This window comes from Ranitomeya imitator, chromosome 3 (genome assembly GCF_032444005.1).
Source record: "Ranitomeya imitator isolate aRanImi1 chromosome 3, aRanImi1.pri, whole genome shotgun sequence".
Taxonomy (NCBI): Eukaryota; Metazoa; Chordata; class Amphibia; order Anura; family Dendrobatidae; genus Ranitomeya; species Ranitomeya imitator.
The window spans coordinates 236931654-236955815 of NC_091284.1; the positions used below are offsets into that span (position 1 = coordinate 236931654).

The 24162-nt window shown below is 42.9% G+C and overlaps 1 protein-coding gene across 1 annotated transcript in view; it reads right to left on the reverse strand.

The window, feature by feature from the left end:
- The window catches only part of PLXNA2 (plexin A2), a 354945-nt gene that overhangs the window by 77585 nt on the left and 253198 nt on the right, over nt 1–24162 (reverse strand). Inside the window, exons 6-12 of the mRNA XM_069756297.1 lie at nt 22970–23093; nt 20867–21020; nt 19595–19691; nt 16531–16645; nt 14144–14344; nt 12875–12971; nt 10152–10342 (exon numbers count right to left, since the gene is read on the reverse strand). Of these exons, the coding sequence (XP_069612398.1) occupies nt 10152–10342; nt 12875–12971; nt 14144–14344; nt 16531–16645; nt 19595–19691; nt 20867–21020; nt 22970–23093 (979 nt within the window). The remainder of the gene's footprint in view (nt 1–10151; nt 10343–12874; nt 12972–14143; nt 14345–16530; nt 16646–19594; nt 19692–20866; nt 21021–22969; nt 23094–24162) is intronic.

A 24162-nucleotide genomic window follows, 5' to 3' on the forward strand; every position in this document is an offset into this window, starting at 1 on the left:
AATTAGACAACAAAAGTTGTTGTGCGATTTCTCCTGAATAAGTCGATACCCCATATGTGAGGGTAAACCACTGTTTGGGCGCACCGCAGAGCTTGGAAGTGAAGGAGCGCCGTTTTACTTTTTCAATGTTGAATTGGCTGGAATTGAGATTGGACGCCATGTCGCGTTTGGAGAGCCCCTGATGTGCCTAAACAGCGGAAACCCCCCACAAGTGACACCATTTTGGAAACTAGACCCCTTAAGGAACTTATCTAGATGTGTGGCGCGCACTTTGAACCCCCATGTGCTTCACAGAAGTTTATAACGTAGGGCCGTGAAAAAAAAAAATCGCATTTTTTCTACAAAAATTATCTTTTTGCCCACAAATTTTTATTTTCACAAGGGTAACAGGAGAAATTAGACCACAAAAGTTGTTGTGCAATTTCTCCTGAGTACGCTGATACCCAATATGTGGGGGTAAACAACTGTTAGGGCGCACCGCAGAGCTTGGAAGAGAAGGAGTGCCGTTTTACTTTTTCAATGTAGAATTCGCTGGAATTGAGATTGGACGCCATGTCGCGTTTGGAGAGCCCCTGATGTGCCTAAACAGTGGAAACCCCCCACAAGTGACACCATTTTGGAAACTAGACCCCTTAAGGAACTTATCTAGATGTGTGGCGAGCACTTTGAACCCCCATGTGCTTCACAGAAGTTTATAACGTAGAGCCGTGAAAAAAAAAATTGCATTTTTTCTACAAAAATGATCTTTTTGCCCACAAATTTTTATTTTCACAAGGGTAACAGGAGAAATTAGACCACTAAAGTTGTTGTGCAATTTCTCCTGAGTACGTCGATACCCAATATGTGGGGGTAAACCACTGTTTGGGCGCACCGCAGAGCTTGGAAGAGAAAGAGTGCCGTTTTACTTTATCAATGTAGAATTGGCTGGAATTGAGATCGGACGCCATGTCGCGTTTGGAGAGCCCCTGATGTGCCTAAACAGTAGAAATCCCCCACAAGTGACCCCATTTTGGAAACTAGACCCCCCATGGAACTTATCTAGATGTGTGGTGAGAACCTTGAATGCCCAAGTGCTTCACAGAAGTTTATAATGCAGAGCCGTGAAAATAAAAAATATTTTTTTTTCCACAAAAAAGATTTTTTAGCCACCAAATTTTAATTTTCACAAGGGTAACAAGAGAAATTGGACCCCAAAAGTTGTTGTCCAATTTGTCCTGAGTATGCTGGTACCCCATATGTGGGGGTAAACCACTGTTTGGGCGCACGGCAGAGCTCGGAAGGAAGGAGCGCCGTTTTGGAATGCAGACTTTGATAGAATGGTCTGCGGGCATTATGTTGCGTTTGCAGAGCCCCTGATGTACCTAACCAGTAGAAACCCTCCACAAGTGACCCCATTTTGGAAACTAGACCCCCCAAGGAACTTATCTAGATGTGTGGTGAGAACTTTGAATGCCCAAGTGCTTCACAGAAGTTTAGAATGCAGAGTCGTGAAAATAAAAAATATTTTTTTTTCCACAAAAAAGATATTGTAGCCCCCAAGTTTTTATTTTCACAAGGGTAACAGGAGAAATTGGACTGCAATAGTTGTTGTCCAATTTATCCCAAATACGCTGATGCGCCATATGTGGGGGTAAACCACTGTTTGGGCGCACGGCAGAGCTCGGAAGGGAAGGAGCGCCTTTTTGGAATGCAGACTTTGATAGAATGGTCTGTGGGCATTATGTTGCGATTGCAGAGCCCCTGATGTACCTAAACTGTAGTAACCCCCCACAAGTGACCCCATTTTGGAAACTAGACCCCCAAGGAACTTATCTAGATGTGTGGTGAGAACTTTGAATGCCCAAGTGCTTCACAGAAGTTTAGAATGCAGAGTCGTGAAAATAAAAAATATTTTTTTTTCCACAAAAAAGATATTGTAGCCCCCAAGTTTTTATTTTCACAAGGGTAACAGGAGAAATTGGACTGCAATAGTTGTTGTCCAATTTATCCCGAGTACGCTGATGCGCCATATGTGGGGGTAAACCACTGTTTGGGCGCACGGCAGAGCTCGGAAGGGAAGGAGCGCCTTTTTGGAATGCAGACTTTGATAGAATGGTCTGTGGGCATTATGTTGCGATTGCAGAGCCCCTGATGTACCTAAACTGTAGTAACCCCCCACAAGTGACCCCATTTTGGAAACTAGACCCCCCAAGGAACTTATCTAGATGTGTGGTGAGAACTTTGAATGCCCAAGTGCTTCACAGAAGTTTAGAATGCAGAGTCGTGAAAATAAAAAATATTTTTTTTTTCCACAAAAAAGATATTGTAGCCCCCAAGTTTTTATTTTCACAAGGGTAACAGGAGAAATTGGACTGCAATAGTTGTTGTCCAATTTATCCCGAGTACGCTGATGCGCCATATGTGGGGGTAAACCACTGTTTGGGCGCACGGCAGAGCTCGGAAGGGAAGGAGCGCCTTTTTGGAATGCAGACTTTGATAGAATGGTCTGTGGGCATTATGTTGCGATTGCAGAGCCCCTGATGTACCTAAACTGTAGTAACCCCCCACAAGTGACCCCATTTTGGAAACTAGACCCCCCAAGGAACTTATCTAGATGTGTGGTGAGAACTTTGAATGCCCAAGTGCGTCACAGAAGTTTAGAATGCAGAGTCGTGAAAATAAAAAATATTTTTTTTTTTCACAAAAAAGATTTTGTAGCCCCCAAGTTTTTATTTTCACAAGGGTAACAAGAGAAATTGGACCCCAGAAGTTGTTGTCCAATTTATCCCGAGTACGCTGATGCCCCATATGTGGGGGTAACCCACTGTTTGGGCGCACGGCAGAGCTCAGAAGGGAGGGAGCACCATTTGACTTTTTGAGCGCAAAATTGGCTGTCGTGTTTGGAGACCCCCTGATGTACCTAAACAGTGGAAACCCCCCAATTCTAGCTCCAACTCTAACCCCAACACACCCCTAACCCTAATCCCAACCTCATCCATAATCCTAATCACTAACCCTAACCATAATCACAACCCTTACCCCAAAACAACCCTAATGTCAACCCTAACCATAACCCTAATCAAAACCCTAAATCCAACACACCCCTAATCCTAATCTCAACCCTAACCTCAAACCTAACCCTAATCCCAATACACCCCTAATCACAACCCTAACCTTAACCCTAATCCCAAACCTAACCCTAATCCCAAGCGTAACCCTAATGCCAACCCTAACCCTAATACCAACCCTAATCCAAACCCTAACCCTAATCCCAGCTCTAACCCTAACTTTAGCCCCAACCCTAGCCCTAACTTTAGCCCCAACCCTAACCCTAGGGCTACTTTCACACTTGCGTCGTTTGGCATTCCGTCGCAATCTGTCGTTTTGGACAAGAAACGAATCCTGCAAATGTGCCCGCAGGATGCGTTTTTTGCCCATAGACTTGTATTGCCGACGGATCGTGACGGATGGCCACACGTCGCGTCCGTCGTGCACTGGATCAGTTGTGTTTTGGCGGAGCGTCGGCACAAAAAAACGTTCAATGAAACGTTTTTTTTGTACGTCGCATCCGCCATTTCTGACCGCGCATGCGTGGCCGTAACTCCGCCCCCTCCTCCCCAGGACATAGATTGGGCAGCGGATGTGTTGAAAAACTACAGCTGCTGCCCACGTTGTGCACAATTTTCACAACGTGCGTCGGTATGTCGGGCCGACGCATTGCGACGGCCCCGTACCGACATAAGTGTGAAAGAAGCCTAACCCTAAGTTTAGCCCCAACCCTAACCCTAAATTTAGCCCCAACCCTAACCCTAAATTTAGCCCCAACCCTAGCCCTAACCCTAGCCCTAACCCTAACCCTAACCCCTAACCCTACCCCTAACCCTACCCCTAACCCTACCCCTAACCCTACCCCTAACCCTACCCCTAGCCCTAACCCTACCCTTAATTTTAGCCCCAACTGCTGTTCTCCTGCCGGCCGGCAGATGGAGACAGATGGCGGGCGCACTGGGCATGCGTCCGCCATGTTCTGCTGCCGGCGGCCAGGAGGAGCAGCAAGAGGATCCAGGGACCTAGGTGAGTATGCTAGGGTCCCCGAATCCCCCTATTTCTCTGTCCTCTGATGTGCGATCACATCAGAGGACAGAGAATTACACTTTACTTTTTTTTTTTTTTTTTTTTTTTGCGGTCGCCGGTAAACAGTTAATTACCGGCGATCGCAAAACAGGGGTCGGTAATACCGACCCCGATCATGCTCTTTGGGGTCTCGGCTACCCCCGGCAGCCGAGACCCCAAAGATTCTCCCGGTGCCGGCCGGCGGGCGCACTGCGCATGCGCCCGCCATTTTGAAGATGGCGGCGCCCACCGGGAGACACGAAGAGCATCGGGGGAGCTAGGTGAGTATTGGGGGGCCACCTGGGACCCCTTTTCTCTGTCCTCCGATGTGCGATCACATCGGAGGACAGAGAAATTAAAAAGAGATCGCTTTTTTTTTTTTTTTTTTGCGATCGCCGGTAAACGGTTAATTACCGGCGATCGCAAATGCGGGGTGGGTTAAAAACCCCCCGAATCATGTTCTCTGGGGTCTCGGCTACCCTCGGCAGCCGAGACCCCGGAGAAAATCGGCCTCTGGGGGGCGCTATGGACTTTTTCCACAGCGCCGTTAATTAACGGCGCTGTGGTTTAAGTACCCTTAGCGGCCGCCGTTAAAAGGCGTATCGGCGGTCGCTAAGGGGTTAAAACATCTTTGAGAAGCGGAGTTCAAATTCCCTAGCCACATCCAGGCCAGATTACTGCCACACCTGTTCTCAATCAAGAAATCACTTAAATAGCACCTGCCTGACAAATGAAGTGGACCAAAAGATTTGTAAAAGCTAGACGACATGCTGCGATCCAAAGAAATTCTGGAACAAATGAGAAACAAAGTAATTGAGATCTACAGTCTGGAAAAAGTTATAAAGCCATTTCTAAAGCTTTGGGCCTCCAGCCAACCACAGTGAGACCCATTCCGCAACTGGCAAAAATATGGAACAGTGGTGAACCTTCCCAGGAGTGGCCGATTGCCCAAAATTACCCCAAGAGCGCAGCGAAAACTCATCCAAGAGGTCACAAAAGACCTCACAACAACATCAAAAGAACTGCAGGTGTCTCTCATTTAAGGTCAGTGTTCATGCATTGCAGAGTTCCAAGACGAAAACCACTGCTAAGCAATAAGAACATAAAGGCCTGTGTCAGTTTTGCCACATTTTGATGATCCCCAAGACTTTTGGGAGAATAATTTGTGGATTGTCGAGACAAAAGTTGAACTTTTTGGAAGATGTGTGTCCCATTACATCTGGCGTAGAAGTAACATAGCATTTCAGAAAAGGAACATCATACCAACAGTAAAATATGGCTGTGGTAGTGTGATGGTCGGGGGTTGTTATGCTGCTTCAGGACCTGGAAGACTTGCTGTGGTAAATGGAACCTTGAATTCTGTTGTCTACCAAAAATCCTGAAAGAGAATGTTCTGCTGTCTGTACATGACCTCAAGCTGAAATGCACTTGGGTTATGCAGCAGGACAATGATCCAAAACACACCAGCAAGTCCCCCTCTGAATGGCTTAAGAAAAACAAAATTAAGACTTTGGAGTGGCCTACTCAAAGTCCTGACCTTATCCTGATTGAGATGCTATGGCATCACCTGAAAAAGGTGGTTCAAGTTTGGAAACCCTCAAAAGTGACTGAATTACAACAATTCTGAAAAGACTAGAGCAATGTAAAAGACTCATTGCCAGTTATCGCAAACCCCTGACTGCAGTTGTTGCTGCTAAGGGTGACCCAACCAGTTATAAGGTTTTGGGGGCAATCACTTTTTGACACAGGGCCCTGTAGGTTTAGATTTCTTTTTCCCTTAATAATAAACACTGCATTTTGTGTTTACTTGTGTTATCTTTGTCTAATATTAAAATTTGTTTGGTCATCTGAAACATTTACGTGTGACGAACATGCAAAAGAATAGGAAATCAGGAAGGGGGCAAACACTTTTTCACACAACTGTATATTGATAGATACTGCAGATAGATGATAGATAGATCTATAGATATATCCATCTATAGATCTATCTATCTATTATCTATCTATCTATAGATCTATCTATAGATATACCTATCTATAGATTTTTTTCGTTTCCAAGTACACATCCTGGCTGCGGTGCAGCACATTTGCAGCCTACATTTCACCAGCGATCTGACACAACAGGGGTGAGCGGTATGGAATATAGCAGCATGTCTCGATTTCTTCCTGGACTCGTTCCTTTTTCAGTAAGAGAAGCTTTATTGCCAGTGGTCCGCACAAGCGCTCAGCCACCAGTGTGAGAGTGTTTCCTGGTGTTTTTACGGCACTTTTGTGGTTGTGAGATTTCTGTTACATGGACATTAGTGATGTCACACATATGGTTTTAATAAAAACAGTTGAAAAAGCATTTCCAAAAAGTAAGTGATAAGGAAGTAAAAATTGAAAAGACGAATAGTACGAAGAGCAGAAAAAAAAGGAACGGCTCTACAATCAGCCAGTGTGAACCCAGCAGTACAGCTGTGTGGTTCACAAGGGGTCAAACATGGCTTTGCGCAGCAGAAATTAGTGAAGGAGCCATAAGCTCTCTGTGATGTAGCCCCTCTCCGCTACAGCCCGAGTCTTTCCGCCTAGCAGAGAGCACATTTACAGCCTAATTGTTACGAGAGAGAGGGACCCGATTATTCATTCTGACAGAACAGCCTTAAGCTGCTGTGCGGAGGGCATGTTATGGTAATGGCAACATGCGCATTATCTACTTCTATAGAAATAGACACAGATAAAGGAACAGATATGTACACAAGCACTGTAAACACTCGTATCGCTCAGAAATACAGATATATATATGTCATATAAATGATATCACAACAACGTACTATGGGCCGAGTCATTATTGCATTTGTGCATCTTTTTGTCCAGTTTTTCGCCTGTCTATTTGCACCAAACTTTTCTCCTAACATTTGACTTTTTTTTGGTCTATTTTATGTGCTTGTCTGTATTTTTTATACTTGACATTATGGGCAAAGTTTTCGTCTCCCAGATATTTGTGGGTGATTCATCTGCAACTTTTTAAAAACACGCCCAATTTTTGTTCAAAAATATTCTCCAGTCTTTTCCCCCATATGAGAGATTTTATGTATGCCTGCGTTTATTGGCACAAATTTAGAGACATTTTAGCAGAGAATTAAAAAAAAAGCAAAAATGAGAATTTTTTTTTGCTATTGCACAAAATCCATGAGCCATTTTTGCGTAAACAAATGCAAAAAAAAGAAAAGCGACTTACATAAAAACGTAACTGATGAATTGGGCCCAAAGTGTTTTAGTATAAGCAAGTGTGAAAATTTTATTCGGGTGAAGCACTAGCTTCCATGTGTTCGGCTCGTCCTTAGGCATAATTTATGAATTCAAGCAGGACATTCATCTGCCCAATTTTCTTTTACTATGTTAAGAGATTCAAGCAAAGGCCTTTAAACCATTTAGGAAACAGTAACAGAAAGTGAGGGAAGTGTCATGAGATCTTTTTCTTCTCTCTTATTCCATGCTTCGTATTTGTTAAGGGTTTACCTATTTGGGATGGACCTTGTACCTGCTCCCCAATAAGGTTTATTGTGCGTTTATGATGCTGTTCTGGAATTATTTGTTATTTATTTTCTTGACACCTTCCTTGTGTACAACAATCTTGTGTATGAAAGTTACTTTCTTGACACCTTCGTTGTGTACAATATTCTTGGATAAGAAGGTTATTTTCTTAACACATTCATAGTGTACAACGATCTTGGATTTGGAGGCTATTATTTTCTTGACACCTTCGTTGTGCACAATGATCTTGGTTATGAAGGTTATTATTTTCTTGACACCTTCCTTGTGTACAACGATCTTGGGTATGAAAGTTAATATTTTCTTGGCACCTTCATAGTGTACAACGATCTTGGATATGAAGTTTATTATTTTCTTGACACCTTCATAGTGTACAACGATCTTGGATATGAAGGTTATTATTTTCTTGACACCTTCATAGTGTACAACGATCTTGGATATGAAGGTTATAATTTTCTTGACACCTTCCTTGTGTACAACGATCTTGGATATGAAGTTTATTATTTTCTTGGCACCTTCATAGTGTACAACGATCTTGGATATGAAGTTTATTATTTTCTTGGCACCTTCATAGTGTACAACGATCTTGGATATGAAGGTTATTATTTTCTTGACACCTTCATAGTGTACAACGATCTTGGATATGAAGGTTATAATTTTCTTGACACCTTCGTTGTGTACAATGATCTTGGATATGAATGTTATTTTCTTGACACCTTCATGGTGTACAAAGATCTTGGATATGAAGGTTATTATTTTCTTGGCACCTTCATCTTGGGTATGAAGATCATTTCATTGGGGATTGACTCTTGATGTGTCCTGTTTATAAAGAACTTAAAACAGAGAGTGACACAAGGCCCCAAATCCAAGATGAATGAAAGTACTCCAGCAGTGAATAGGTTAGGAGTTACAAAAAGGGGCAGCGAGAAAGAGCAGAGGACACTGGACCATGCCAGTGACATCACAGCAAAGTGTGATTAATTGCAGCCAGCCGAGAAGCAGCGCTGCCACTCATGTTTCCTGGGCGACCACATCCACTTCTTAGAAAAGTTACAATTCAGCTGGAAACGTTGGGCAGATTTAAAATCATCCGTTCTGCTTCACTGGTTGCCGCAGTTGTCTGGGCATCCCGTAGACAGAAGCATTCATGTTAGGTGGCCCCCTCCTTCTCTTCCTCTCCTCAGCAAATCGATTTGTCAATGGGCACATCTGCTCCCCGGTGCCTGTCTCGGGGACTGCATTTCCATAGCCAGCGTCTGGTTGACCTTTGGCTTTGGACGTGACACAGAATAAAGGACCCTACGGGGGATTCTGTAGTGATTAGCGCCTCTCGCAGGCACACAAGGGTTGTGGGACCATGGGAGCCTGACCGAGACAAAGGATTTCTATTCTTGTATACATCTTCTAGCTCTTCATTGGTTTCCTCTAGAACTAGCTTGCTTTCTGCAGTGCGTGACCCTGCGTGCTTACAAAGCATATGACTGGAGATGAGAGAGAAGAAGGGGTGGTGCGATCATACATTGAAAATAAGTCTATGAGAGCCTGGCACTTTTTTACACCTTCTTATACAACTATTCTACAGGCCGGAGTTTCATTTTTATATGCATCCCAATACTCTCCTTTTTTTTTTTACTTTAAGCTAATTAATCAAGTACTTAAGATTAATGGAAACACATTCTCCGCCATAAACTCCTTTGTTGCTGAATAAATTCCACGTTCTATTAATACAGCACCCCCAACCGTTCCACTTATTATACATATTACGATGCCACCATCAGCAAGGAGATAAAGTGGAATTACAGTTAATGCCAGATAGCGTCAGAATTAAACAGGCTTTATGAAAACGTAAAGCTATTATTTTTTTACAGGGAGAACATTAATTTAATAGGTTAGCCTGGTGAAGGATCGACTATGCGCATGAAAAATTAGAGGAAAATGCATTTGATTATTCTGCTGTAGATTTTTTTAGAAATTGATTTACAGCAGAGCAGCAAAATACGCTGCACGGTCTTTATGCTTCAAATGTTTGCTACCCCATGTCTAAGAATAAAATTGTATTTGTATTTTTTTTATTTATTTAGCATTTCTTTATTTAACCCAATTTCCTTTACTTTGGCCATCTTTCGGTCTAAAAGGTGAAAGTGGCAGGAGAGGAACCCAGGGCCCCAGGGTTATGTAAATGAGCCAGCTTATTGACTGACATTGCATGGAAATGTCTGCCCCCCTCATCGTGACCTAAGCGTCCCCAGCCCTCGCTGTAAGGGGAGAAAATGTCCTTCCTGAGAGTATCGATTCACTCTATGCGCTTCACTCACACTTTTTATTTAATTAACGGCTGTGAGCATGTGGATATTCTGTGCGTGAGACTGACGTTAAGCAGCGAGTAAAGACAGCAGCTCAGGACAGGAAGGGAGGCGATTACAAAAATAATAATGAAATAAGACAGATGGGGAAGATTAAGGAAACAGGCGTAATTAGAAGGTCACGGTCCCACAGTGCGATCTACAATCTGACTGCACACAGACCTCGGTGATCCGGGGATTGGTGCACTTCACATTCCGGCTGGACCAATCTAGCCACTGGTTCTGTGACGTGGGACAGTGATGGTGCAGGGTACACCGCCCTTCCCCGCTGCACCAGCCACACTCGAACTTCTGATCGGCTTTCAGGCACAGGCCGCAGCTTTCCCTCTGAGCCGCGCACTTGTACAGGTGAACTACAAAACAAAGAATGTTCGGTTAGATCTTTGCACATCACAATTTTCAATAAAAAAGCAGAAATTGACAATATCTAGGCTCTATTATGGGCTCCACAGGATAAAGATTTCTCCGGCATTCTACCTCTATATCGGTAGAGAAGTGTTTTCCGCATTGTCTAACTCCGTTTTTGATGTGGAAGATTTATCGTTTTCTATAAATATTAATAAAGGAGAGATTTTTTTAATATATAGCTGACTGGTTGCCATGGCGCCAGGGATTTTAACATTTCACTGCTGAAGACAATATGAAATCTGTGTACAAAAGACACACGGCTAAATAAAAGCCACGCCACCAGTCACGAGTCTGGTAATACAATGCACAATGTAATTGGTTCTGAAGTATCATGCTGAAAATGGGAATTAATTAGATGTTCTGGACTGTAAAGCATGGTAACATGATAAAGCCGTACAAGGCAGGCTGATATTATTATCATCACTTTCATACAGAGAAGTAACGCTGGAGCCGCTGGGACATAGAGATGCCCTGGACAAGCAGCAGGTTAGGATGGCGCTCACCGGCTGCAGCCCCGATATCAGAAGGTCGGGTTACCATGGACTGAAATTTGGAAATGTGCTAATAAATGGTTACTAATCCGTATAGAAGAGTAAATGCAGCCTGGTGTCTCAAAAAAATACACTTAACACAAAAACCTGATTTAAACAATAGGTCATTTTCTGATGACCATTCCCTTGAAAATACAGTATTAAAAACCTCTCTCCATGAATTTTTTATTGTGGGAAGTGAACTCATCCTTGTTAATTGATCGACTGATTGCATTTAGTAATGTGTCTATTTCTATAGGGCTCACAAGTGTGACATCTGCCAAGAGGTACCTAGTCACTCTATAGCTCTGTGTATGGGTGTTATTTTTTTAGGAACACTAAATATAGAAACTTTAAGGGCCCAATTTTGGCGCACTAAAATCATGCGACTTTTGCATTTTCACCTAGCTTTGACTAGGTAAGCGGAGCTGGGGCAGGACGGGGGCATGGCAACCACCGCAAGTCAAATTCATGACGAGCAGTGGTGTTCACTATGCCACAAGGGCTGGACGGGGGCATGGCAACCACCGCATGTCAAATTCATGACGAGCAGTAGTGTTCACTATGCCACAAGGGCTGGACGGGGGCATGGTAACCACCGCAAGTCAAATTCATGACGAGCAGTAGTGTTCACTATGCCACAAGGGCTGGACGGGGGCATGGCAACCACCGCATGTCAAATTCATGACGAGCAGTAGTGTTCACTATGCCACAAGGGCAGGAGGGGGAAATGGCGACCACTGCATGTCAAATTCATGACGAGCAGTGGTGTTCACTATGTCACAAGGGAAGGACGGGACCATGGCGATCACTACATGTCAAATTCATGGTGAGCAGTGGTGTTCACTATGTCACATGGGAAGGACGGGGGCATGGCAACCACCGTAAGTCAAATTCATGACGAGCAGTGGTGTTCACTATGCCACAAGGGCAGGACGGGGGTATGGCAACCACCACATGTCAAATTCATGACAAGCAGTAGTGTTCACTATGCCACAAGGGCAGGACGGGGGCATGGCGACCACCACAAGTCAAATTCATGATGAGCACTGGTGTTCACTATGCCACAAGGGCAGGACGGGGGCATGGCAACCACCGCATGTCAAATTCATGATGAGCAGTGGTGTTCAGTATGCCACAAACCTTACTCCAGCAGTAACTGGACTTGGAGGCACACACAGAGGGGTGAGTCACTTGGCCGGTGCTCCTCATTCATTAAGCCTCTTCATGAATCAGGAGTGTCTGACTTCAGCACACCTCCTCATAACAATGTGAACAATGCAGGTCATGATGAATCGGACCCTAAATCTTTTTTAAGATATTTGATGCTATTGCATCTCATATTGTAATCTCAACTGTGAAAAGACATCATAAATTCTTCTATGTTCCTCAAAAACATGTGTCTTCCTGAAAGTTACATAGGTGCAGAAGAATCCTTCTGCTACTGCTTAGTGGGTCTGGACCAGTAAGTCACACCCCATAACTACACCTCTACCCATGGTCATATGTCAGCAGTAAATGAAAAGGAAATAAACACTTATTGAAGGATTTTAGCCAAGCTTTTCCAAGAGCATTCAGAAAATCACACAGATAAACAGCAGGGGCAAAATTATCCCATTTATTTCTATTATTGATATCTAGGTTTAATGTTCATACAATCGGGTATGTAAATGTCACAGCCCAAGCTACTCTATTTTGTATGGTAGTTTTATTATCACCTGATCAAACCACACGAGCCAGGTTGTAACCAAGGTGACATTTCTCATATGTTTCTATATCCAGTAGGATGCCCCTGCTGTTACCAATATGTCATTCAAAATGTGGTGTAGACAATGGTTAAAGTTGATCATTGTGAAACCAGTCTGTGTAATCCAAAACAAGTATGTAAGGAGACAATACGGCTACACTCGAAAATGAGATTTTCTATTCTTCTGATTTATTTTATACCTTTGATATCTTGGGGATTGTCAATAATAAAATTTCCGTTCCAGACAACAGAGAAATTCACTGCTAGGTCACTGATATCCATTCCTTCGTAGAAATACTGAGAAAAAGAGTGAAATCAGTTACAATGCCACAACATATGAAGACTTGGAAGCTAAAAACATTGGAAAACTAGCAATTCCTGCAGCTTCTTGCTCGGCCATTTATATGTCATCCCTTCGTGATACCTCTTTTTACCTACCCTTTATTGCATTACTAATACTGGACAAGCGTTTCGTGCAGCCAATCAGTATCATTAAATTGGTTCTGTCGCTAAAGGGAATGATTCTCCTGGTGCTATATTTAAAGGGCTATCTATATCACATAAAGGGATATTATAATATAAGGATATGTCATTACTTTCCGATTGTGGGGGATCCCACCAATCAGGAGAGTAAAGCAGATTAATCAATAGAAGAGCTATTGATGCTGGCAGGTAAGAGGCGGTTCTCAGAGCTCCGGTGGAGCTGTCAGAAATTATAGTCCAGGTGGCTGGACTGGGTCTTGCAAATCGATTCGTACTATCTCCCTTTGCAAGTTATGGGTCTGAAAAATGTGTCTTAATATAATCTGCTCCTATTTATTATCAAGGCAGAAAAAAAATAAAGTCAGCACACAGCAAAATCCTAATATCCACTTAATTTGTTATCAGAATTGCAGAAAGAATAAAAAACGTGGATCATGCAAACATAATTGAAGGCAAAAGCATGGGAGGCAGTACGGCGTGGTGCACCTATCCAGCGAGAGCGCCCCCTGCAGCTGTTTGATCAGTGGAAGTGTTTATTTACTCCTCTGGCTCGGCGTCTGTCTCCTGCAGACCTTCTGTTGCACTGCCAGAAGCAACTGTATTAGGAATTCTATCGAGTCGGCATGAGCTGGGGACTCGCAAAGGCAGATAAGACTTTCCCGTTCTGCTTTATCAGCCTGCTGTAAATTAGCTTTTTGCTTCAACCCTTTTGTCAGATTGCTGTCTTATTCCACCAAATGACCCCCCGCAGGCTGCGACAGGGAAAGGCCAGATAAAGCGTTCCATCCTTTCGAAGTAGCATCCCAATTTACAAAAGCTTGGGTCAACGTGGCAGCACAACATTATTCTGCTTTTACTATATTGGTGGATTAAAGCCGCTTTTTTCGTCGTTTGTTTCGCGAGTAAGCAGCAAGTCATCGTTTTGTCCGTGACTATAAAGAACTGCGTGCAGATGGACCGCCATGTTGTCATCCTTCAGCACTTACCGAACTATTCTGGCACTGGACGCTGGAGCTGTTAAAGCGTAGAGCAGGCATCCGGTGTAACACACCCTGTATATTCAACACGCACTCGTATCCCCTCTGGCCTGACTGCGGTTGGGGCAGATTTCGTGCCTTCAGAGTAATTGGCTTCACCTCCCCAACTGGGATCAGGATTTCTTCTGTGGGTATTAACTGTGGGCAGTCCTGTGGCAAATCCCCCCCAAAAAAAATATCGTTATCAACTTCCAGAAATACTAGTAGTGAAAAATCTTTGGTGACGAAAACTAGAAGAAAACATTTCATAATGTGCGATGCTTCATTCCCAGATCAGGGAGTGGGTTAAACTACACGATCTGTACAGATGAGTCCTGGACATCCCCTCCTATAAGGAGTGTTCTACTACATGAAAAGTCCACGGACTAATTCCCATTTTTAACCAAACTGACTTCACTGGCTTATGCACTGTAGGGAGCCCATGTTGTACATTTTTTTAAAAGACGGGTCTATGAATCAATATTGCAATAAACTTTCTTAGCGTTTGCTTCATTAATCAGCAATCGGTTTGCTTTCGCCATCTCTACGAGACATGCATTATCCCTGTTCCTGCTCCCCAGCAGTAGTGATAACTGGCATTCGGCAGCTCCGTACTCCCAGAGAGAGCTGCGCATATATACACGGCGTGGTTAAACAAATTTCATTACTTACTCTGCTAGAGTGCTGCTCATATGCAGCGCAACCCCAGAGAAATGGACCAATCCATCACAGCTTTTGCCACTAACCTCTAGTAAGTTAAATAACAGTATCCCTGGGATAACAAACACGCATTATGCAAATACGCTCGGCTTTCTAAATCTCCTCTGCAGCCGTCTCCGGCGCCACGTGTGGTGCTACCGTCTCACCCCGGCACTGCAGACAACAAGTAAGCACCATTTCCACTGTGATAGAAAAATCGCTCTGGTCTGTTTCATTACCAATCACTACGATAAACCTCTTACAAGTATGGACCCCGTCTCATTGAAAATACAGTCCAACCTGCAGACAACATCATAGAGCAGGAGGAGCGAAGGAAAAGATTTAGCCTGACTATTAATTGCATCCCTGCTCATTCTGGGCTTACCAGATCAGTGGCTGGTTCTACTTATACACTGACGCTTATCTCGGAGTTGGACCACCCAGTAGCATGTTAAATCCAGAAAGAGCCAGGATTAAGAAGGAAATCAAAGATTAAATATCATCTGTTCCTTGAATCTCTGCTGATTCTGGGTTTGGAAGTCCAGTAGGTAGCCCAACTCTGCAGCTCACAAGCGCTCCCTGCATGATTGCATACAGAGAACGTTGTCAATAACTAAGTAGCCCACAGGACCCTCTGAAAATATTACCCAAGTACCAGCAATATCACTGCTTACGCTCTGTAAAAGCATTAAAGAGGATCTTTCATTGTGAGCGGTAAATAGCTCTAGGAATGTAGATCAGAACGTTTTATTTTTCTTCTCCATTGTGAAGATACAAGGTGCCAAAATTACTGGTTTATTTCAAGGTGTCTATTTTTAACCCTCTATGATTCTGCCCTATCATAAAAAGGCAGCATCCTAGGCTTGGCAAAGTATACAGTTGTGAGAGTGGAGGCATACATCGGCATCAGGATGGCCGGTAGAGGAAGGGTGTGGCAGGAGAATATCCACTAAGGGTAAGTATTAATCGACTTCTCCTATACAACAAGCATTGCTCTGATACATTTTATAGCCACAATATTTAATAGTTGACCCCATTTTAGTCCCATATAGCAACGGGCTTTACTGCAAGTAAACAACAGAGAGGGGGACGCTGATTTCACCCCTTGATTAAGAGCAGTATAATAAGGAGGGGGCACATATCGCCTTCCTCATTATACTGATATATCTGCTCACTGTCCAAGAGGTGATATGTGCCTTGTGCCCCTCATTACACTGCTTGAAATTGAGGGGTGAAATCAGCCTCCCCTACCCCACACTCAGTTATATTTGGGGTGGTGCTCATTGCCATTGGCGACTTATATCAGGCCTGCAAAGTGATAAAGATAGTAGCCATCAAAATGATTATCAGGACAATGCTTGTTTTATATGGAAAGGCGATTTGTAATACTTACCCGTAGTGAGTCTGCCATCCGGGGTCCGCAGCTGCTGCATTATAAATGCTTATAATCTACATTCCAGCAGCAATATACAGTTCATAATGTAACAGTATGGTATGTGAAGGGTCCTCTTTAATAGAGGAGGGACAATGATTTGCTTGGCTCTGCCTATACAACGAAGGTGACAAATAATTGCGCCAACATTAACCATTAAAAATAAGATGGATACTCCCATACTGAACAGCTTAAGTCCAGAATGAATACAGACCCCTAATCTTACCTCCGAGACATTAACGCGGCCCTCCTGAAAGGAGCAGGTGGTGGGATCGTGGGTGCACAGGTTGCGATACTTGCACCAGTGACAGCGGAATGCACTATTCACACAGGACAAGCAGCTGGGGAGAAAAATGGGAGGAAAAAAAAATGTCACAAACCAGAAAAACAATGACCACATGTAGCCAATACGCACATTTATATACTCATCTCCATATATATTTATAGAAAACCTAAAAAATATACAAAGCAAATGGCAAGAAGGTTTATTTTCAGAGTCTGGTGTGATAAACATTTGAATGCAATGACAGACGAGGAGATGATAGAGAATGCAAAAAGCCCACCCAAAGGGCCTGGCCGGACAAAGGCACCTCCGCATAGCAATGACATTGGATTAACACAACCCCGGGAACTGCTGAAGGAATGGATTGCTGGATCGGACACCGTCTGGTCTTCTTTTAGTGCTCTGCTTTCTTTTTAAGGTCTAATATTTATTTTTCCTTGCTAGCCACAGAGGTTCGCAGGCATAAAAAAGCCGAGACATCTCTAGAAGCAGCCAGCTAGTATAAACAGCGGCTTCCTCTGCATATACACTGGACATGGCCGGGAATAAACAATGCCGGCTCCCCGAAGCCATATATGACTCGCGCTGCATAAACACTGCATCACATTGACATACATTAAATATACATATATTTGCTATTAGCATCTCCGGTTACACACTTGTGGCAAATTCCATCACTCAGTGCAGCCTCAATATTTATACCAGCGCGGATCTAAACACCTGACTTCCATACATCATGTTACCTCCAACCTGCAACCATTAAATCAGTGTTTTTTCCAAACCTTGTAAGAAGTCACCAACGTGGCCAAAGAGAGCACCGGCATCACTAAGACGTCAACATCACAATAAATGAGAAACATGAGCATTAAATAGGTAGGAGGCATTAATTATTATATATTGGTATTATTACTATTTCTCCGGATGGAGACAACGATGCCAGGAAGCTACGCCGATCTCCTCCTGGTACAGGCAGGAATCGTAGCCGTCCTCCCGTGGTGGCAGAGCACTGTGTGCCCGGGGAGATTGAACAAGGATATCCCAAGGTTACAATTTGGGCTTTCAAGGCTGAATTCCCTACTATTACAAATTACAGCTTTCTCCGGACTCACCAGTGGGCGGCACTGGATGGGGCGCATGACTTTATGCCTGGCACGCCGTGGTCGAGTTCATATTATTATTTTCTTACGCATCAGACAAATTTTAGTTTCCCTTTTTCGAGCTGTCATTATTCAAAGTTAACCAGGGTATGTAATTAAATCTGTGCACGATCAATTATATATTTGTGGGTGCTTAGCCAGCGGGAAACAACATTTTTTTCATCCATTAATTCTGCTCATTTGTACAGAGAAATGGGCTTTATCCATTGAGTCATATAACTCTTTATAACTTTGTCTCTTATTATTAAGTGAAAATGCAGCTAGAATATTAACCATGAGTTAGATGTAGGCTTTTTGGAAAACATAGCTCAGAGCGAATTCTTTTTATTCTTCATTTATAGCAATGTTTTACAACATTATTGGAAATATGGTACAATAATACTAAAGTACCACTTCAGCGTTTGTTCTTAGCCCATCTGTTAGATATCAGAAATGTATGTTCAGAAGCTGCACTAAAATACTTATTGCCGTCTTCTGCCGTTTACAGCGCTGCTCCGGTCCTCTCCTGGATCACACCTGTGACCAGCCGGGTCACACAGCGTCTTCTGTGTACACCGCTAGTCACTTTCTCAAGGTAAAGCTATGAGACTCAGGGACGACGTTCTCATAGGCTTACACTTAGGCCTCATTCACACATCCTCGAACTTGTTTAAACACATACGTGAAAAAAATGTTACTGGTGTCATCAGTATTTTGGATCAGTGTGCCATTAGTGTTCATAGGTCTGTTATTACCATCAGGGTGATAAGTACTTTTCACAGATGGATAAATAAATAAATTACAAAGTTTCTCCTATCCTTTGCAATGTTAAATATGGACAGCACCATGAGTGCTCTACGTGCTTTTTCATGCTTCCATAGACTTGTATTGGCACTTTTGATCTGTGATAACAAGGAAAAATGGACATGACATGGCTCCATGAAAAACATAGATATGTGAACAGCTCCATAAACTATAATGGATACGTGCTGTATCTGTGAAAAACAAGGATAGAACACGTATGTGCAACATCGATATCCGAATGAGGCCTACGAGAAGAACTAATGGTCCATGGTGTGAGCCAGAAAGACAGAGCTGTGGTCACATGATACAGGAGAAGACCGGAGCCATGCTGGAAGATGCAGCAGATGACAGCGACCAGTAAGTATCATGTATACATTACTGATAGCTAAAGGATGGGCAAATGTAAAAATACTAGTAATAACAATATTGTTATATCACAATATTTCATAAGAGCATAATAATGGCATATATTACAGATATTACAGGCACAAATTACAGCCTGACCATGGGTCTAATTCTGGTCTTATATCCTTTGTTGAGTTGAGGTTTGGTCATGATACAGGTACAAAAATCTACCTGTTTTAAACTTGTGTGAAAGCAACTTTCTGCAAAGATTTTATGGCCATCTCTGTCCATTAAAGAGGTATTCCCATCTCCAAGATCCTATCCCAATGTGTAGTAGGTGTAATAATAATAATATTAGCAAATACCTCCAATTAGAATTGAAGCATAGTTTTTCTGATTCGCCATGTCTCTTTCCTCATGTGCAGACATTGCGGGACCTTAGGAATCCATGGTTACGTCCACTGACAAAGTAACAGTTAGCAAGTTGCTAGTGGTCGTAACCATGGTCGATATCTAAGGTCCTGCAATGCCTGCACATTAGGAAAGAGACATAGTGAATCAGAAAAAAGTATAGTACATTTCTAATTGGAGGTATTTGCTAATATTATTATTATTATTACACCTACTACACATTGGTATAGGATCTTGGAGATGGGAATACCCCTATAAATGAACTTATGGCCCTTTTTGGTCAGTAAGTCCAGCGAGAGTTCAGTTCTTACAGTTGGTGCCCGCTGCAGTTGTAGAATTTGAAGTCCGTGCTCACAAAGGTCTTGCCGGTCTCTTTGGAGATTAGCTGAAGCTCCACTCCAAACCAGTCTAAAAAAAATAAAAGTAACGACAACAATTAGAGGACAAGACACTCTACATAGCAATATACTTTTTGGTTCATTTTTCACAGGCGTTAATAGAAAAGTTCAGACTATTTGCCAAAATTCATAGACAGTGTCAAAAGTAACGTTAATTGGTAATGGTGAACTTCTGGATTCTCCATGATCAAAAAACAATGGTGAGACAGTAGCAGTGGTCCTCTGGCAGGGAGACGGCTTTCAGGACGGCTGCCAACCTTGTGATCCTTATTTCCATGCTGAAAACACTACTATTTAAAATGCCAATATACTGATTAATGGAATTTATCTGTAATGTGATACAGCCTATTCTTTACAGAGAGCTCCATCACATATATAAGCTAGTGCAGGCAGTCATGGAGACACACAAAATATCTCCCACTATAGGAACTGATGTATAACGGGGGCACTCTGGGATTTCTGTAAGCGCTGTGCCTGTTTCCTAACATCGGGAAATAATCCTTTTATTCCTTGTCCCCTAACAAGATAATCTCAGCCTCTTCCTAAATAACAGGCTCCCCTCTGCACATAAGCTCCTGGGCATAAAGAAACCTCTTCCAAGTTGCGGGATTTTCCTGTTGTGATTTCCAAGTGTCGGAGACTTAAATCACCCTCTGGGTATTAGATGCCGATTCCGTGTAGCAAGCTTTCCTAAAAGCTACTGTGAAAAAAAATACGATAGTGGATGACTTATAGTAAATTTCACCTCACTACGAAAATTCTCATATATGGGGCTTGGATACAAGGACAGGGGCTCCACAGTATGACTTCTGCTATATTGTAATATTTAGAGGTTAATGGTAACTGGAACGCTCCAGGGAAAACAACTAATCATCGTGCAGATGTCGTGTGTACAAAAAACGGATGTTTCAGCCATTTCATGGCGATTGACTGACAGGGGGATCAAAATCAAAGGACCACTCTCCTGGTGACTCCGCCACCTACCAATTGCCAACTCTACCAATTCTGATGCCATATTATCTGGCATATGGTCTTTTGGATCTTATCAGGCAGAAGTGACTGCTACCTCTGAATCCCCCTGCTACCCGACAGCTACATGTCCATAAACTATAGATTGGAGGAGAAGCTCAGCAATACATCACATCTATATGTCTTGCATTGAAATGAATGAATGTAAATTCTCACCTTGGTCTGCAGGTATGACGGGAACATCTTTTGCTGCTGGGGAAATACAGACTATCCGATTGCCAGACACCTGTCCTTCTACCTTAGTAATGTTACCGATGGAGCAAATGACACCAGCAGACAGATCTGGGACATCGCTAACTTCTAAAGTCAGCTAAAAGAGAATAGGCAAAGTAGTAATATAAAATAAGGAATCACAACAATAAATGGAACGCTAGCTTGTTATTAGATGTCACTGAGCCACCGTTCACTATAGAAATGTCATCAAAATGACTTGAATCCCAACAGAAAATTGGCGAACCCCCACTGTAAGTCACTGTGGTTTGTCATGGTGCTTAAAATGAATCAGTCATAGATGTCATAGTTCTGTTATGAAGGAAAGCCCTGATGGCCTGCACAGAAGTATGTGATAGTGCGCTAATATTTCATAGCCGGAATGGCATAGCAGAGTTGCTACAGGTTGTGTGTGATAGTGCAGCATAGCCTCATTTATTCCCACTCCCATAGATAAGGCTTGCGCAACAAATGTGGCCCGCCGAAGGATGTTGTATGGCCTGCAGAGAACCTGGAGACTCCAGTTCTCATCTCCCTATATTCAACTGTATTCGAGTCTTTCAGACGCAAATAGAGTTACATAGTAACTTCGGTCCAGGGATTGCCAGCTCCTGACGCGACATGCAGCATTGCGATGAGGTCATCATGGCACGCTATGTCTTCATCACACTACTGCTGCTGTCGCCAGCACCGCAGCCCTGAGGGGGCAAGGACAAGCCGGAAAATGGAAGAGCTGCCACACCATGGGGCAACAGGGAAGAGGATTGTGAAGGAGCAACTGTATACATCAGGGAGGGTGTGGGGGGAATAATATGTAGAGAAACTGTGTGGGGGTAATATTACAGTTAGGAACTATGGGGGAGAAATTACAGAGAAGAGTTGTGTGGGGGGAATATTACAGAAAGGAACAGTGTGGAGGGACATTACAGGGAAGAGTTGTATGGGGGGAATATTACAGAAAGGAACTGTGAGGAGGGACATTACGGTGAGGAGTTGTGTGAGGGGTAATATTATGGAGATAACCTGTGGGGGAAATATTACAAAGAGGAGCTGTACGGGTGGACATTATAGAGAGGAGCTGTGGGGAAATATTACAGAGAAGAGCTGTGTGGGGCAACATTATGGAGAGGAGCTGTGTGGGGTGAATTACGGAGTGGAACCTTATGGGATTTCATTATGGAGAGAAGCAGTGTGGGAGAATTATGGAGAAGGGCAGTGTGAGAGGGACACAATGGAGAGGGGCAGTGTGGGGGGAATATTATGGAGAGGATCTGTGTGGGAGGGACATTACGGAGAGGTGCAGTGTGGGGGAATATTACGGAGAAAGCCAGTGAGGAGGAATATTATATAGAGAGGCAGTATGTGGAAATATTATGGAGAGGGGCAGTGTGTAGGGGAATATTATGGAGAGGGGCAATGTAGGGAAATACTATGGAGAGGGGCAGTGTGTAGGGCAATATTATGGAGAGGGGCAGTGTGGGGGAATATTCTGGAGAAGGGCAGTGAGTGGGAATATTATGGAGAGGGGCAGTGCGAGGAGAATATTTTGTGCAAAAGCATAGTGAAGGGCAATTATTTATTCAGGAGTGGGACTTGCAGTTTTACGTGATGCAAGTGTATATGGGGCTGCCCTAAAACGCAAATTGATCACTGTACTAGGGTTGGTGATGTATTCATGTACTGACAGTGGTTCTGGCACTGCTTTCATGTATTGACAGTGGTTCTGATCACGTAGCAATTCATGATTTGCTTCAATTTAAACTGGAAAATCCTCAAAATTAAGTTGTGAGATTATGAAGAGGATTTATTTGAGTTTCTGCTACAAAAACTCAGTATAAGTTTGGGCGTGTTCACATTTATTTTTTCGAGTACAAACTCTCAAAATCCTTCTCAAATACTCAAAACTTGGTTCTCATGATATATTCATGTAAATACCCCTATACGTTTTTTGCGGCCCTTTAGATTGGTTTAGTATGACAATGTGGCCTTTGTACCAAAAAATATTTTTCATCCCTGCCATAGATAGATGATCACCCATCTGTCTCTTACCGGTAGGCTGTGCTCTGAGACTGGTAGGCTGTTGGGCTGCACTGTAACCTTAACACACTGATCAATATTGCTTGCAAACCGGAATGGTTCCCCGGCACGGTCACACTTATCTTTTTGGGAACACCTGGGAATTGCAAATGTACATATTTCTTAAGTACATACTGTACATATAAGCATAAACCCAGTGGAAAAATACCCCACAATTTTAAAGCAGATATGCAGCCAGATTTTACGAAACAAACTGCAACATTGCAAAATAGACCTCTTAGACCAGATAAGGATGTTGAATTTACTTTGAAAATATCAGGATGTCTGTATGTTCCTTTATGAAAACATAATTCATTCTCCTCCTACCCTTCCTAAGTGACATTTCCTCAGTGTTCTTCCTCCCTGCTGCTGAGATCTCTCACTGGTCTAAACAAGCTGTCAACTAGGCTGGGTGGGTAAAGACTGAATATATTTGAACACATGAGATATTTCATTCTATGGCTGGTAGTAAGGCTCATTAAATGGTTGATATTGAATTTTAGAATTGCTGCATCCAATAGGAGGCATTAGAGTTCAAGTCCTCTTCCTCTCTGAAGAGGCTATTTGCGCATTTATTATCCCAGAAGAGCATTGCATTACCTATAAGTCTCCTTATGGCAGCTTGGCACTCTTACTCAGCTGAATCAGAACTCCTGCTTTGCACTGATGAGGAGAAAACACCCTGAAACACATGTCTGCAAATGGAATGTCTGGTTTGGCTTCTTTACCTAAGTAAAAAGGCTTGTAAAAGGGTCAATAGTGACTTTTGCTATACCAAATAGGTGGCGCAATAGTTCAAGCCCTCTTCTTCAGGCTATTGAAGTGAGTTTGAAAAAAATATATGAGTTTTATAAGGTCAGAGAGCTCTATTTAATAATGCATGCAGCTTGTATAGAAAAAAATCTGGTGACAGATCCATTTTAAACCCTTAACATGCCTTTACTATACATAAAAAGCCTCAGTTTTATGAAAAGTACACGTGACTTGATTTGAACACAAAAGCCTCATCTTTATCTTTGAGAACAAGGTTCCTCTCCCGCCAACGGTGACATTTCGAGGACAGTACGATTCCACTTTGTTTCTTCCACTGATTTTAATCTCCATTGATTATTAAGGAGCCAACATACTCATCAATGGCTCTATAAATCGGTTATCAATAGCAACTT